This window comes from Leptodactylus fuscus, chromosome 1 (genome assembly GCF_031893055.1).
Source record: "Leptodactylus fuscus isolate aLepFus1 chromosome 1, aLepFus1.hap2, whole genome shotgun sequence".
Lineage (NCBI taxonomy): Eukaryota > Metazoa > Chordata > Amphibia > Anura > Leptodactylidae > Leptodactylus > Leptodactylus fuscus.
Window position 1 is genome coordinate 370584769 of NC_134265.1, and position 17431 is coordinate 370602199.

Genomic DNA, 17431 nt, shown 5'->3' on the forward strand with positions numbered 1-17431 from the left:
CACCCCACCACCTCCTAGGACATGGCACCTCACCTCCTCCTAGGACATGTCACCTCACCTCCTCCTAGGACATGGCACACTACCTCCTCCTAAAACATGACACCCCACCTCCTCCTAGGACATGGCACACTACCTCCTCCTAGAACATGGCACCCCACCTCCTCCTAGGACATGGCACCCCACCTCCTCCTAGAACATAGCACCCTACCTCCTCCAAGGACATGGCACCCCACCTCCTCCTAGGACATGGCACCCCACCTCCTCCTAGGACATGGCACCCCACCTCCTCCTAGGACATGGCACCCCACCTCCTCCTAGAACATGGCACACTACCTCCTCCTAGGACATGGCACCCCACCTCCTCCTAGAACATGGCACCCCACCTCCTCCTAGAACATAGCACCCTACCTCCTCCAAGGACATGGCACCCCACCTCCTCCTAGGACATGGCACCTCACCTCCTCCTAGGACATGTCACCTCACCTCCTCCTAGGACATGGCACACTACCTCCTCCTAAAACATGACACCCCACCTCCTCCTAGGACATGGCACACTACCTCCTCCTAGAACATGGCACCCCACCTCCTCCTAGGACATGGCACCCCACCTCCTCCTAGAACATAGCACCCTACCTCCTCCAAGGACATGGCACCCCACCTCCTCCTAGGACATGGCACCCCACCTCCTCCTAGGACATGGCACCCCACCTCCTCCTAGGACATGGCACCCCACCTCCTCCTAGAACATGGCACACTACCTCCTCCTAGGACATGGCACCCCACCTCCTCCTAGAACATAGCACCCTACCTCCTCCAAGGACATGGCACCCCACCTCCTCCTAGGACATGGCACCCCACCTCCTCCTAGAACATGGCACACTACCTCCTCCAAGAACATGGCACCCCACCTCCTCCTAGAACATGGCACCCCACCTCCTCCAAGAACATGGCACCCCACCTCCTCCTAGAACATAGCACACTACCTCTTCCTAGAACATGGCACCCCACCTCCTCCTAGGACATGGCACCCCACCTCCTCCTAGGACATGGCACCCCACCTCCTCCTAGAACATGGCACACTACCTCCTCCTAGGACATGGCACCCCACCTCCTCCTAGAACATGGCACACTACCTCCTCCTAAGACTTGCCACCCCATCTCCAAGTAAGTCATGGCACCCACCTCCTCCTAGGACATGGCACCCCACCTCCTCCTAGGACATGGCACTCCACCTCCTCCTAGGACATGGCACCCCATCTCCAAGTAAGACATGGCATCCCACCTACTCCTAGGACATGGCACCTCCTCAGCACGGACAAATAATCCCTCCCATGCCTAATATTGTCCTATCCAAGCTATGAGTTTGGGGAATCTTGGTTATGATCTTGAGACGTCCACACAAGCTGGTAGTGTAGTAGTCATGATGGCCAGAAACCATGAAAGTTGTTTGATTTGTGATGTTTTGGTCCTTTTCCAAGCACTAGTTTGCACTGTGACCCTGAAGAACACCCTGATGCCTTGGCATAGCGGTGATAACACAAATGGCGCTCATTACATTGTGATATTACTACTGCTGCCCCACAAGGCCGTGATCACATGATGGAGGCGATGGGCAACACTCTTGTCTACCTCTGGCGCTAACCAGGATGACATGGAGCAGGCAGGAACACCGTGTGACTAGTCCGCTAATCCCCGACATGGTGTGAAGGCTCTCTATATCTACTGAGCCTTAGTCCTGATGTAACCCAAACCTCACCCTACAGCCGGCACAAGGTAATACCAGGGGAAGTGGCAACCAATGGCCACTTATACCTGCGAGGGAAAGCGGCAACCAGAACAAAGCAACAACCCAGCATGTCATGTGATAGAGCTTAATACCGGACATAACCTTTCATAGCCACACAGGAGTCACCAACCTGTCCTGGGCATGTATGCAGCAGATGACCATGAATAGTCACACCCGAAGATTAGGAGGTCACTCTGCCCCCCTCTAAAACCTATGAGTCTGGGGGTCCCAGCTAGGACCACGTCCCTATACAATAAATCCAGGTCTATTCATGGAGGCACCAAATGACCAAAGCTTGATGTGATACTTGTATGTACCCCAAAAGATCACACCCTACAAACCTGCAGGAGATGTGCGGAGGTCACCTCGGCTCCTTGACTTTAAGAACGGATTCATAGACTCCAAGAAGCCGGAGACCCGACCCTTCCCCCCACCCACACACTCACAACTGATCCAACATGTGAATTGTTTAATGTTTTACTATCAACTAATGAAAGATAAGTGGCTTGTTATTAATGTGAACAGTGCTGAAGTGCCCAGGCAGGATGGAGTGCCCCGGAGATGAGGTGCACTGTCCATGGTATAGATCTTGTACAGTGGGCTCGGCTCCTATAATATTGGGGGCAGCTTTGTCCTCTCATTGTATGAACGTACAGGACCAGATAGCACGTTCCAGGATGCAGTCACTGAACAATGAGGGGAGACTGAAACGTCTCCCCAGACCTGTTTCTTGTCTTAGGACTGCTTTCTAATGCAGTGCTGAGGTACAGCAATGGGGTCCAAATTCACCCCATCGCATAACGTTACATCTGGTGAAGATTCTGCACCCACTAAAATATTGTCTTTCAAAATGACATCAATCCTACATGAAGCCCACATACCCCATCATGACTGGTGCAGATTTGGTGCACTTTGGTGCACTGCCGCCTCTTCTTCAATATAATCCCAGATGTTCCCTATTTGTTCCCTATGGTCCTTATCATTGATGATGTGACGTCCTTACACACTCTCCTGCATGAATGAGAAGTCCACATGTAGGGCAGGTTGGCACATGGAAAGCCGTCTGCCAGGACCTCAGAACGTGCCACCCCCAGTCATCTTCTGTATTACCCATACACTTGTGCCCCTTGGCTCTCAGCAGTGGCCCCCATGGTCTGACCCCCATATAATGTATTATCCTACTATTGTGCCATATCATCATGTTCTAGGCATTGTCCATGAAGGTTTCCCCCAATACGCCACAAGTATCCATCCAGCCATGGTTATTGGGTCACATGGGTATTGGGTCCATCATTACATGAAGTTCTTGCCTTTGATCCTGGTCAGGACAGTCGGGTTTAGGTTTTCTTTGTGGGTGTTACTTGTAGTTTATCTTCTTCATGTGATTCTTTGACGATTTTTTCTTTTTTACTTTAGGATTTACTTTTTAATGTTGAGGTACAGCGATGGGGTCTGAGGTCGCCCCATCAGAGGTAAAGGGCTAGTTCTGTGGTGTTAGTACAAGATTTCTAAAGTCTGTATTAAGGGGAGACACATTGATGACATCTGTCCTGAGGGCGTGGGATGATCGACATATATCAACATGAAGCAGTACAGTATATATAGCTGTATATAAGGCCCGCTGTGCAACCTTTTACTGTACATGACATAGGATATATACAGAGAAGAAGTCCCATATAATATAGGAGTGAGGGCCCTGCTCACAAGAGCTTACAATCTATGAGGAGACCGTGTTGGATTATGGCCTCTTGTGTCCTCCAGTCAAATCTTTTTCTCTTCTCTTTTGAGTTATTTACACCAGCCCGGTTGTGTTGTCACATTACAGTTGTCTTATCCTATCTCTCTTGTATAGATTGGCCACTAAAAGCCAAAATGGATTGCCACTACCCCGGTCCACTATCCGTGACCACATTTACAAATTTATAGTTACTGTATTATATTTCTGGAACTTGGGCAGATAATACTGTGGACCATCAAAGACATTAGAAATATCACTGGACCTCCAGGAACATCAGATGCTTCACTAGACCTCCAGGAACATCAGATGCTTCACTAGACCTCTAGGAACATCAGACACTTCACTAGACCTCCAGGAACATCAGACGCTTCACTAGACCTCCAGGAACATCAGATGCTTCACTAGACCTCCAGGAACATTAGACGCTCCACTAGACCTCCAGGAACATTAGACGCTCCACTGGACCTCCAGGAACATTAGAAGCTCCACTGGACCTCCAGGAACATCAGATGCTTCACTAGACCTCCAGGAACATCAGATGCTTCACTAGACCTCCAGGAACATCAGACACTTCACTAGACCTCCAGGAACATCAGATGCTTCACTAGACCTCCAGGAACATCAGATGCTTCACTAGACCTCCAGGAACATCAGATGCTTCACTAGACCTCCAGGAACATCAGATGCTTCACTAGACCTCCAGGAACATCAGACACTTCACTAGACCTCCAGGAACATCAGACGCTTCACTAGAACTCCAGGAACATTAGACGCTCCACTGGACCTCCAGAAACATTAGAAGCTCCACTAGACCTCCAGGAACATTAGAAGCGCCACTGGGCCTGACAGACATTAGAAATATGGTCCCTGGTGGTGCAGAGGTATTTCTATTGTCCCTGGTGGTCTAGTGGTATGTCTAATGGCATTGGTCTCAGGTCCTCTTTAGCAGAACTTCACAACCCGACAACTACACCAGAATTTTTTAATGAAGAATCATAGAGGAAACACCCTAAGGACACCATATATAATATTTTATTCCCATAATATCACTTTTCATACGGTACAGTCTAAGGCGACAGAAATCTACATGTCTGACGTGAAGTGGAGAAGGTCGGTGGAGATGTTCCTACTTGCAATGTGGTCACCGTTATGCGGCTGGGATGTCATATTGATAGACCAGGAATCTGAAGTCCAGGAATTTACCCAGGAGACCGAGATGGGGAAAGGTTTGTGTCTGCCTGAAGCCGAGCTTCTCGTACAACCTTGTGGCATTTATCTGTGGTACCGTGGTGGACAGGACCACGGCCTCGCAACCACGCTTCCGGCCAAAGTCAATGAGCGTCCTGCACAAGACTTTTGCGATCCCTTTGCCTCGGTGTTCTGGGGCCACGGAGAGTCGTTTTAGTTCCAGATGTTTTTCTCCTCCAGGTTGAGTAGATGGTAGAGCAGCGACCGTCCCCATGACCTCCCCTCCTGTAGACTCCGCCACCCAGAAGCAGTAACCGTCCCGCTGCAGGTAATACTTCCTGATGTCCAACATGTCATCGGAGAGGCAGTAATTTATATAGGACGTGTACATGTAGCGAGAACAGAACCACAGAGCCACTACAGCCACCGTAACTAGAAGAACGGCCATGGTTATGGACACAAGGTTCAGTGCAGGAAGGGTTAACACGGCCATCACTGGGAGGCAGATTTGGGGTTGACGTAGGGCGTGCTTGAAGGCTATATTGGTGTGCTCGACAAGGCCTTCTGCAAACAGGTCCCTGGCCACTTGGTAATCAGAGTCTTTGTAGAGTCGGATGGAGTAGTCAGACATGTTGTAGAGCTACAAGAAAAGACAAATATAATGAACCAAGATGGCTTCTTAAAGGGATGGTTCAGTCCTGTGTAAAGAAAGCTTCAGCATTGTATAGTCACAGGTTCTATCTCATTCTCTGCTCGCTGTCGTTGGATGGGAACAGTCACAATATTTCCATGTAGAAAACCCATCCTGACCTAATACATCATTAGATATACCAATAGACCACAAGGGACATCATAAATACCACTAGACCACCAGGGACATCATAAATACCACTAGACCACCAGGGACATTATATATACCACTAGACCACTAGGGACATCATAAATACCACTAGACCACCAGGGACATCATAAATACCACTAGACCACCAGGGACATTATATATACCACTAGACCACTAGGGACATCATAAATACCACTAGACCACCAGGGACATTATATATACCACTAGACCACTAGGGACATCATAAATACCACTAGACCACCAGGGACATCATAAATACCACTAGACCACCAGGGACATTATATATACCACTAGACCACCAGGGACATCATAAATACCACTAGACCACCAGGGACATTATATATACCACTAGACCACCAGGGACATTAGAGCTATATCTGCACCACCAGGGACATTAGAGATACCACTGCACCACCAGGGACATTAGAGATACCACTAGACTACCAGGGACATTAGAGATATATCTGCACCACCAGGGACATTAGAGATACCACTGCACCACCAGGGACATTAGAGATACCACTGTACCACCAAAGAGATTAGCGATACCACTGCACCACCAGGGACATTAGAGATACCACTGTACCACCAAAGAGATTAGCGATACCACTGCACCACCAGGGACATTAGAGATACCACTAGACCACCAGAGACATTAGAGATACCACTACACCACCAGGGATATCATAAATACCACTGCACCACCAGAGAGATTAGAGATACCACTGCACCACCAGAGAGATTAGCGATACCACTGCACCACCAGGGACATTAGAGATACCACTAGACCACCGGGGACATTAGAGATACCACTAGACCACCAAGGACATTAGAGATACCACTAGACCACCAGGGACATTAGAGATACCACTAGACCACCGGGGACATTAGAGATACCACTAGACCACCAAGGACATTAGAGATACCACTAGACCACCAGGGACATTAGAGATACCACTAGACCACCAGAGAGATTAGAGATACCACTAGACCACCAGGGACATTAGAGATACCACTGCACCACCAGGGACATTAGAGATACCACTAGACCACCAGGGGCATTAGAGATACCACTGTACCAGCAGCCAAAATCCTACTGTTCCCAAGATCCTAGCCACGGCAGCAGGTAAGAGGTTCCTGATTCCCGTAGCTGAGGTTTAAAAATTATTTATGGGGTAAAATAATTCTAATAATAATAAATTTCCATATTTGACCTCTGCACATCTGTAAGGATCCGCACTATGAAACTAGCACATTATGTATCCTACATGGTGAAATCTAAACGCCAGATGAACTGCTTGTTGGTCACCCCCTCCCCACAAAAAGGAATAGAATACAAAGTGATATGTACCCCAGATGCTACCAGAGGTCACCCTGCACAAAGCAAGCCCTAACCTGGTGCCATAGACGGAGGTAAGGAGGCCGGGTCAGGGGGCGGCGGTGCAAGTGCAAGACCTGCAACTACCATATAAATGGGTGAATAGGATAATGGCCCCGACCGCAGAACAATGGCAGGAACCGGTTACTTATAGGATTGGCTGATATATATACAGTATATAGATGTATATAGCAGACCTGGTGCATTTATCAGTCTCCTCCTCCCCACACAGATGGCGGCTCTCGCCCGGATCAGCTCCGCATACAGATGTGTGAATGGGTGTGTAATGGGCCGGGTTCATTAGGACTTTCCATAAAATCTTGGGTTCGGCTGACCCTGATATTTTTTGGGGTTTGCTCCCCATAAATCATTATTATACTGTACTGACGTCGGACCCCAGAATATAATAAATGGAGATACTAAGAAACAATGAACAGCCATGGTCACCCCCCCCCTCGCGGCATCAAGTGCCCCAATGCCATCATCTGCTGGGTGACGCCATGGACCCCAGGGGCTTGCGGAGACCCAGTCACACGGGGGCTTGCAGAAGTCGTGATATTTTAATGCAAGTGTCACAATGATGGTGACCCCATATGAGCACCGGGCCTCACTATGTGACTATTGAGCCTCACCATGTGACCACCAGGCCTCACCATGTGACTATTGAGCCTCACCATGTGACTACCTGGCCTCAATATGTGTCCACCAGGCCTCAACATGTGACTGATTGAGCCTAATAATGTGACTACCTGGCCTCACCATGTGACCACCGGGCCTCACCATGTGACTATTAAGCCTCACCACGTGACTACCTTGCCTCACCATGTGACTACCTGGCCTCACCATGTGACTACCTGGCCTCACCATGTGACCACTGGTCCTCACCATGTGACCACTGGTCCTCACCATGTGACCACTGGTCCTCACCATGCGATGTCAGCCAACAGGCCAAAAGACAGCTGAAGACAATTGTGATGGAGCTCCAGACGCCACGAGGGAGCTCAGGAGAGGTGAGTGAAGGAGGAGTATCAGGGTCTATTAGGACCCCCCGCCCCTCCCCCCCTCCTCGATCCGTTATAGGCAAAGGTGACAATGATCCCGCGAATAACCGAAACCCTCAAATAGCAACATGGAGGGAATCAAATGTATTACAATGTGACCAAACCAAAGATTCACTGTGTCCTTAAGGGGTTAATACAGACGAGTGTTGTGCTGGCCTTAGACGCAGCTGATTGACACGGAGGAGTCACCCCACCATGCTGCTGCCATGTACACTCACCGGCCACTTTATTAGGTCCACCATGCTAGTAACGGGTTGGACCCCCTTTTGCCTTCAGAACTGCCTCCATTCTTCGTGGCATAGATACAACAAGGTGCTGGAAGCATTCCTCAGAGATTTTGGTCCATATTGACATGATGGCATCACACAGTTGCAGTCGCAGATTTGTCGGCTGCACATCCATGATGCGAATCTCCCGTTCCACCACATCCCAAAGATGCTCCTCTATTGGATTGAGATCTGGTGACTGTGGAGGCCATTGGAGTACAGTGAACTCATTGTCATGTTCAAGAAACCAGTCTGAGATGATTCCAGCTTTATGACATGGCATTGCATTATCCTGCTGAAAGTAGCCATCAGATGTTGGGTACATTGTGCTCATAAAGGGATGGACATGGTCAGCAACAATACTCAGGTAGGCTTTGGCATTACAACGATGCTCAATTGGTACCAAGGGGCCCAAAGAGTGCCAAGAAAATATTCCCCACACCATGAGACCACCACCACCAGCCTGAACCGTTACCGATACAAGGCAGGATGGATCCATGCTTTCATGTTGTTGACGCCAAATTCTGACCCTACCATCCGAATGTCGCAGCAGAAATCGAGACTCATCAGACCAGGCAACGTTTTTCCAATCTTCAATTGTCCAATTTCGATGAGCTTGTGCAAATTGTAGCCTCAGTTTCCTGTTCTTAGCTGAAAGGAGTGGCACCCGGTGTGGTCTTCTGCTGCTGTAGCCCATCTGTAGCCTCAAAGTTGGACGTACTGTGCGGCGTTCAGAGATGCTCTTCTGGCTACCTTGGTGTAACGGGTGGCTATTTGAGTCACTGTTGCCTTTCTATCAGCTGGAACCAGTCTGGCCATTCTCCTCTGACCTCTGGCATCAACAACGCATTTCCGCCCCCCACAGAACTGCCGCTCACTGGATGTTTTTTCTTTTTCGGACCATTCTCTGTAAACCCTAGAGATGGTTGTGCGTGAAAATCCCAGTAGATCAGCAGTTTCTGAAATCCTCAGACCAGCCCTTCTGGCACCAACAACCATGCCACGTTCAAAGGCACTCAAATCACCTTTCTTCCCCCCCATACTGATGCTCGGTTTGAACTGCAGGAGATTGTCTTGACCATGTCTACATGCCTAAATGCACTGAGTTGCCGCCATGTGATTGGCTGATTAGAAATTAAGTGTTAACGAGCAGTTGGACAGGTGTACCTAATAAAGTGGCCGGTGAGTGTATATACCACATATAGTCCTGTATACAGGGAGTCCTCACAGATCTGACACCCCGACAACCCTGGAGGATAATATTGTGTCACTGCTGCAGCAAGACAGACTCCAAGACTCATGTGTAACATGACAGAGGAGCATGTGAGGGGTTAATCCCAGAATCCTCCGCTCGTCCCCTACTGGACACGGTATAGCGCCATACATTACATGACATGCTATACTCTGCACAGGTCACTAAAGAGTTAAAGTCCCTGCGCCCACCCAGGGGTGTCATCTCCAATGTTCAGCCCCTTCCGCTTATCCCAGGCTCTGCCCTCACAGCTTTACATTACATTAGGCCCCGCCCTACAGTCTGTGAATCCCACTATAGGGTCCATTATATACCAGCCTGAGGGTCCTGTATCTATATACCAGCCTGAGGGTCTATAGGGCTCCATTATATACCAGCCTGAGGGTCCTTTATCTATATACCAGCCTGAGGGTCTATAGGGCTCCATTATATACCAGCCTGAGGGTCCTGTATCTATATACCAGCCTGAGGGTCTATAGGGCTCCATTATATACCAGCCTGAGGGTCCTGTATCCCACTGGTCAGCCACAGCGCAACCTGAGGGTTGTAGTCCTGGAGCCTCTGCCCTGCCCCCTCCTTACGTGTACACACAGCCTGCAGCCTGGGACCTGTGCCAGATATATACAGGAACTGCTGTCCCCGTCAGGGTGTCCCAGATACACCCAAGTACTGAGGAGACAGAGAGAAGATTACTATGGTGGAGCGACCAATGGGGACATTATACAGTATAGTGTGCGGAGCAGCTAAAGGGACGTTATATACTGTATATATATCTATAATACATAGTGTATGACACTGTCAGGACTCCTAGGACTATATATCTATAATACATAGTGTATGGCACTGTCAGGGCTCCTAGGACTATATATATATCTATAATACATAGTGTATGACACTGTCAGGGCTCCTAGGACTATATATCTATAATACATAGTGTATGACACTGTCAGGGCTCCTAGGACTATATATATCTATAATACATAGTGTATGACACTGTCAGGACTCCTAGGACTATATATATCTATAATACATAGTGTATGACACTGTCAGGGCTCCTAGGACTATATATATCTATAATACATAGTGTATGACACTGTCAGGACTCCTAGGACTATATATATATATATCTATAATACATAGTGTATGACACTGTCAGGGCTCCTAGTACTATATATATCTATAATACATAGTGTATGACACTGTCAGGGCTCCTAGGACTATATATATCTATAATACATAGTGTATGACACTGTCAGGGCTCCTAGGACTATATATATCTATAATACATAGTGTATGACACTGTCAGGGCTCCTAGGACTATATATATATCTATAATACATAGTGTATGACACTGTCAGGGCTCCTAGGACTATATATATCTATAATACATAGTGTATGACACTGTCAGGACTCCTAGGACTATATATATCTATAATACATAGTGTATGACACTGTCAGGGCTCCTATGACTATATATATCTATAATACATAGTGTATGACACTGTCAGGACTCCTAGGACTATATATACCTATAATACATAGTGTATGACACTGTCAGGGCTCCTAGGACTATATATATATATATCTATAATACATAGTGTATGACACTGTCAGGGCTCCTAGGACTATATATATCTATAATACATAGTGTATGACACTGTCAGGGCTCCTAGGACTATATATATCTATAATACATAGTGTATGACACTGTCAGGGCTCCTAGGACTATATATATCTATAATACATAGTGTATGACACTGTCAGGACTCCTAGGACTATATATATATATATATCTATAATACATAGTGTATGACACTGTCAGGGCTCCTAGTACTATATATATCTATAATACATAGTGTATGACACTGTCAGGGCTCCTAGGACTATATATACACTCACCGGCCACTTTATTAGGTACACCATGCTAGTAACGGGTTGGACCCCCTTTTGCCTTCAGAACTGCCTCAATTCTTCGTGGCATAGATACAACAAGGTGCTGGAAGCATTCCTCAGAGATTTTGGTCCATATTGACATGATGGCATCACACAGTTGCAGTCGCAGATTTGTCGGCTGCACATCCATGATGCGAATCTCCCGTTCCACCACATCCCAAAGATGCTCCTCTATTGGATTGAGATCTGGTGACTGTGGAGGCCATTGGAGTACAGTGAACTCATTGTCATGTTCCAGAAACCAGTCTGAGATGATTCCAGCTTTATGACATGGCATTGCATTATCCTGCTGAAAGTAGCCATCAGATGTTGGGTACATTGTGGTCATAAAGGGATGGACATGGTCAGCAACAATACTCAGGTAGGCTTTGGCGTTGCAACGATGCTCAATTGGTACCAAGGGGCCCAAGGAGTGCCAAGAAAATATTCCCACACCATGACACCACCACCACCAGCCTGAACCGTTACCGATACAAGGCAGGATGGATCCATGCTTTCATGTTGTTGACGCCAAATTCTGACCCTACCATCCGAATGTTGCAGCAGAAATCGAGACTCATCAGACCAGGCAACGTTTTTCCAATCTTCAATTGTCCAATTTCGATGAGCTTGTGCAAATTGTAGCCTCAGTTTCCTGTTCTTAGCTGAAAGGAGTGGCCCCCGGTGTGGTCTTCTGCTGCTGTAGCCCATCTGTAGCCTCAAAGTTGGACGTACTGTGCGGCGTTCAGAGATGCTCTTCTGGCTACCTTGGTGTAACGGGTGGCTATTTGAGTCACTGTTGCCTTTCTATCAGCTGGAACCAGTCTGGCCATTCTCCTCTGACCTCTGGCATCAACAACGCATTTCCGCCCCCCACAGAACTGCCGCTCACTGGATGTTTTTTCTTTTTCGGACCATTCTCTGTAAACCCTAGAGATGGTTGTGCGTGAAAATCCCAGTAGATCAGCAGTTTCTGAAATCCTCAGACCAGCCCTTCTGGCACCAACAACCATGCCACGTTCAAAGGCACTCAAATCACCTTTCTTCCCCCCCCATACTGATGCTCGGTTTGAACTGCAGGAGATTGTCTTGACCATGTCTACATGCCTAAATGCACTGAGTTGCCGCCATGTGATTGGCTGATTAGAAAATAAGTGTTAACGAGCAGTTGGACAGGTGTACCTAATAAAGTGGCCGGTGAGTGTATATCTATAATACATAGTGTATGACACTGTCAGGGCTCCTAGAACTATATATATCTATAATACATAGTGTATGACACTGTCAGGGTTCCTAGGACTATATATATCTATAATACATAGTGTATGACACTGTCAGGGTTCCTAGGACTATATATATCTATAATACATAGTGTGTGACACTGTCAGGGCTCCTAGGACTATATATATATATATCTATAATACATAGTGTATGACACTGTCAGGACTGCTAGGACTATATATATATCTATAATACATAGTGTATGACACTGTCAGGGCTCCTAGGACTATATATATATCTATAATACATAGTGTATGACACTGTCAGGGTTCCTAGGACTATATATATCTATAATACATAGTGTATGACACTGTCAGGCCTCCTAGGACTATATATATCTATAATACATAGTGTATGACACTGTCAGGGCTCCTAGGACTATATATATATATATATATATATATATATATATATATATATATATATATATATATATATATCTATAATACATAGTGTATGACACTGTCAGGGCTCCTAGGACTATATATATATATATAGATATATATCTACAATACATAGTGTATGACACTGTCAGGGCTCCTAGGACTATATATATCTATAATACATAGTGTATGACACTGTCAGGGCTCCTAGGACTATATATATATAATACATAGTGTATGACACTGTCAGGACTCCTAGGACTATATATATCTATAATACATAGTGTATGACACTGTCAGGGCTCCTAGGACTATATATATCTATAATACATAGTGTATGACACTGTCAGGACTCCTAGGACTATATATATCTATAATACATAGTGTATGACACTGTCAGGCCTCCTAGGACTATATATATATCTATAATACATAGTGTATGACACTGTCAGGGCTCCTAGGACTATATATATCTATAATACATAGTGTATGACACTGTCAGGGCTCCTAGGACTATATGTATCTATAATACATAGTGTGTGACACTGTCAGGGCTCCTAGGACTATATATATATATCTATAATACATAGTGTATGACACTGTCAGGACTGCTAGGACTATATATATCTATAATACATAGTGTATGACACTGTCAGGGCTCCTAGGACTATATATATCTATAATACATAGTGTATGTCACGGGATGGTTAGAGTCTATACTATAGGCAATGTGTAATATATATTTCATGTGGAATGTATTCTCTAACCTGTTGTATACATCAATGTGTAGTTGGCTGATTCGGGTCTAGTGTGTTAGCACATTGTATGCAAATACCTCTAACTAGTGAGGACAATGGGTGGAGATAATCTGATCAGTGTCTCCAAGAAGATGTTGGATGGTGCCCTTGTCCATAGTAGACAGGGAGTCTGCTCTCCTTGGTATAGGTGAGGGGGGAAGGATCTGTGACTCAGCCCTTCCCACCCACAGATATAGGTGTAACAGTCTTAGTATATAGTATATAGCTAGCAGTTAGTATGTGTTAGCCGGCCTGTGCACAGCTCTGCAGAGAGCCAGGATTTAGTTACAGGACCAAGGAACCAAAGCTATCATTGGATTGTGACTTCTGTGGACTTATTGTTATTACGGTTGATGTGACCGCCGCCGGCTACTAACTTTGTGGATTACAATAAATTGCTGTTGTCTCCCGACCTCTTGCGTCCGTGTTGATTCAAAAGACCATCCGGAGGAAGACGTATACCTTTGCTCCGTGACAACTGGTTGGCAGCCGTGGGATCAACAGCGGACAGCGAGATGGACTACAGCAGCTCAGCGATTAATGGAGCCACAACCTCAGAATACAGGAACTGGACTATGGCAAGTCTACAAGTAAGGGCCCGGGAACTAAACCTGAGTTACCAGGGAAGAACGAAAGAGCAACTGATCGAGGCACTGGAGGAGATGACCCTGCAAAGCGACCATGAGGAGGGCTGCCCCCAGGAGACCGTAGAGATACGGGAGTGGCAGGTACAGACCCAAAAGAGCAGATGGGTTGTTTTGTATGAGGAGGAATTGGCAGTGCTGGGGCTAGGAGCAACTGCAGAGCAAAGGAGTAGAGCATTACAGAGGGCTCAGGAAACGGAGAAGGAGGAACAGAGAATGGCGCATGAAAAGGAAAGAATGGCGCATGAAAGGCGAATGGCTGAGATAACTACGAGGAATTATAATCAAACGCCGACCCCCAGCCCAACAGTGAGAGAACCACCATATGTCTCCCATAAACACTTCAAGACCTTTGATGAAGCGGCTGGGGATGTTGATGGATATTTTCAGGACTTCGAACACCAGTGCCGCCTGATGGAAGTCCCAGAGAAGGATTGGGTCCGGTATCTGGTGGGGCACCTACGAGATGGGGCTGCGGAAGCTCTCAGAGCCATGGACCCTAGTGATCAGCGGGACTATGAGGCCATTAAAAGAGCGGTGCAGAAGTATTATGCAGTCACTCCAGAGACCTACCGAGTTCAGTTCCGCTCTTTGTCTTACAATGGGGGAAGCTCCTTCCACATGTTCGCCCACAAGTTGAAGCAAGCATGCAAGCGCTGGCTAGAAGGAGAGGAGGCTGTCACAGTCGATAAGATCCTCCAAGTCATACTTAAGGAACAGTTCTTTTCCCAGTGCCCCGCTGAGATCCGTGAGTGGGTGCTGGAACGGAACCCAGCCACAGTGGAGCAAGCTGCTTCTCTTGCAGATGAGGGCCTGACCATCAAGCCGCAGTGGAAGAGGTTGTTTGCAGAGGAGCGGAAAACTACCACAGTCTGCCAGACACCCTTCATCCAGCCACCCACCTTTCGTGTCCGGCCTCAGGATTACAATTCCCCCTCTACCCCTGCCCCAGCCCATCGGCCTCCAGCTATGAACAACCCTGTCCCTAGACAACGACCCACTGGAAGAATGCTAGAGCGCAGATGTTTTGGGTGCGGGAGGCCTGGACATTTGCAAGCTAGTTGCCCTGCTAACATGGGGGCATGGGCCACCGTGGCATCCCGGCCTATTCACTACCTGGGAACCACCCCTAGGACAGAAAGTTTGGCCCCATTTCCAGATGACTCCATGAATGACCCATCTGTTCCACCTCCAGGGGTCTATGGGATTCAGCCTTCTGCCACACATCCCGCAAACCTTCAGCGGAAGCACTTGCAGGAGGTCCTACTGGATGGCCGAACAGTTGTTGGATTCCGGGACTCGGGAGCTTTCCTAACGGTAGCGGACCCCCGAGTTGTGCGACCCGAGGCCCTAGAGGAGGGCCCTGGCATTTCTATCGAGTTGGCAGGAGGTACTCGGAAACGTATTCCTAAAGCTACCGTGGAACTCGACTATGGTTATGGACCAAAACGATGCACAATTGGTGTGATGAGCGGGCTGCCGGCCGATGTTCTGTTAGGCAACGATGTTGGAAATCTACAGTGCCACTTTGTGGGAGCAGTGACCCGAAGCCAAGCTCAGAGAGACGCCAACATGGATCGACCGGATTTTCTGCCAGATGCCAGCCCTTCAACCCTACAACTTTACCATTCAGTACCGCCGAGGGAACCAACACCAGAACGCAGATGGGTTATCCCGGCAGGAGGACATATGAGCTATAGAGACTGATGTGCATTCCCCAATTTACCTGTGTAGGCCAATTGTGTCATGCACATGTTTTGAGAGGGGGAGGGGTTGTCACGGGATGGTTAGAGTCTATACTATAGGCAATGTGTAATATATATTTCATGTGGAATGTATTCTCTAACCTGTTATATACATCAATGTGTAGTTGGCTGATTAGGGTCTAGTGTGTTAGCACATTGTATGCAAATCCCTCTAACTAGTGAGGACAATGGGTGGAGATAATCTGATCAGTGTCTCCAAGAAGATGTTGGATGGTGCATTGTCCATAGTAGACAGGGAGTCTGCTCTCCTTGGTATAGGTGAGGGGGGAAGGATCTGTGACTCAGCCCTTCCCACCCACAGATATAGGTGTAACAGTCTTAGTATATAGTTGTAGCTGGAGTTAGTATGTGTTAGCCGGCCTGTGCACAGCTCTGCAGAGAGCCAGGATTTAGTTACAGGACCAAGGAACCAAAGTTATCATTGGATTGTGACTTCTGTGGACTTATTGTTATTACGGTTGATGTGACCGCCGCCGGCTACTAACTTTGTGGATTACAATAAATTGCTGTTGTCTCCCGACCTCTTGCGTCCGTGTTGATTCAAAAGACCATCCGGAGGAAGACGTATACCTTTGCTCCGTGACAGTGTATGACACTGTCAGGCCTCCTAGGACTATATATATCTATAATACATAGTGTATGACACTGTCAGGGCTCCTAGGACTATATATATCTATAATACATAGTGTATGACACTGTCAGGGCTCCTAGGACTATATATATATCTATAATACATAGTGTATGACACTGTCAGGACTCCTAGGACTATATATATCTATAATACATAGTGTATGACACTGTCAGGGCTCCTAGGACTATATATATATATATATATATATATATATATATATATATATATATCTATAATACATAGTATATGACACTGTCAGGGCTGCTAGGACTATATATATATCTATAATACATAGTGTATGACACTGTCAGGACTGCTAGGACTATATATATATCTATAATACATAGTGTATGACACTGTCAGGGCTCCTAGGGCTATATATATCTATAATACATAGTGTATGACACTGTCAGGGCTCCTAGGACTATATATATCTATAATACATAGTGTGTGACACTGTCAGGGC

General features: G+C 47.0%; 1 protein-coding gene across 2 annotated transcripts; it reads right to left on the reverse strand.

The window, feature by feature from the left end:
- Nucleotides 1-4542: 4542 nt before the first annotated feature.
- LOC142196764 (N-acetyltransferase 8B-like) lies at nucleotides 4543-10078 on the reverse strand. 2 transcript variants are annotated; one of them, XM_075266740.1, is made up of 2 exons: nucleotides 10026-10078; nucleotides 4543-5352 (listed from the first exon to the last, which is right to left on the reverse strand). In XM_075266740.1, the coding sequence occupies exon 2, from the start codon at nucleotides 5341-5343 to the stop codon at nucleotides 4672-4674; it is 672 nt and encodes a 223-aa protein (XP_075122841.1). In that variant the 5' UTR covers nucleotides 5344-5352; nucleotides 10026-10078; the 3' UTR covers nucleotides 4543-4671. The 2 variants fall into 2 exon arrangements, with proteins under 2 accessions (XP_075122841.1, XP_075122848.1); XM_075266747.1 differs by lacking the exon at nucleotides 10026-10078 and adding an exon at nucleotides 9846-9859.
- Between the last annotated feature and the right edge of the window lie 7353 nt (nucleotides 10079-17431).

Bases quoted from the DNA above. Each gene is read 5' to 3' on its own strand.
- LOC142196764 (XM_075266740.1), bottom strand. From the start codon at position 5,343: ATGTCTGACTACTCCATCCGACTCTACAAAGACTCTGATTACCAAGTG.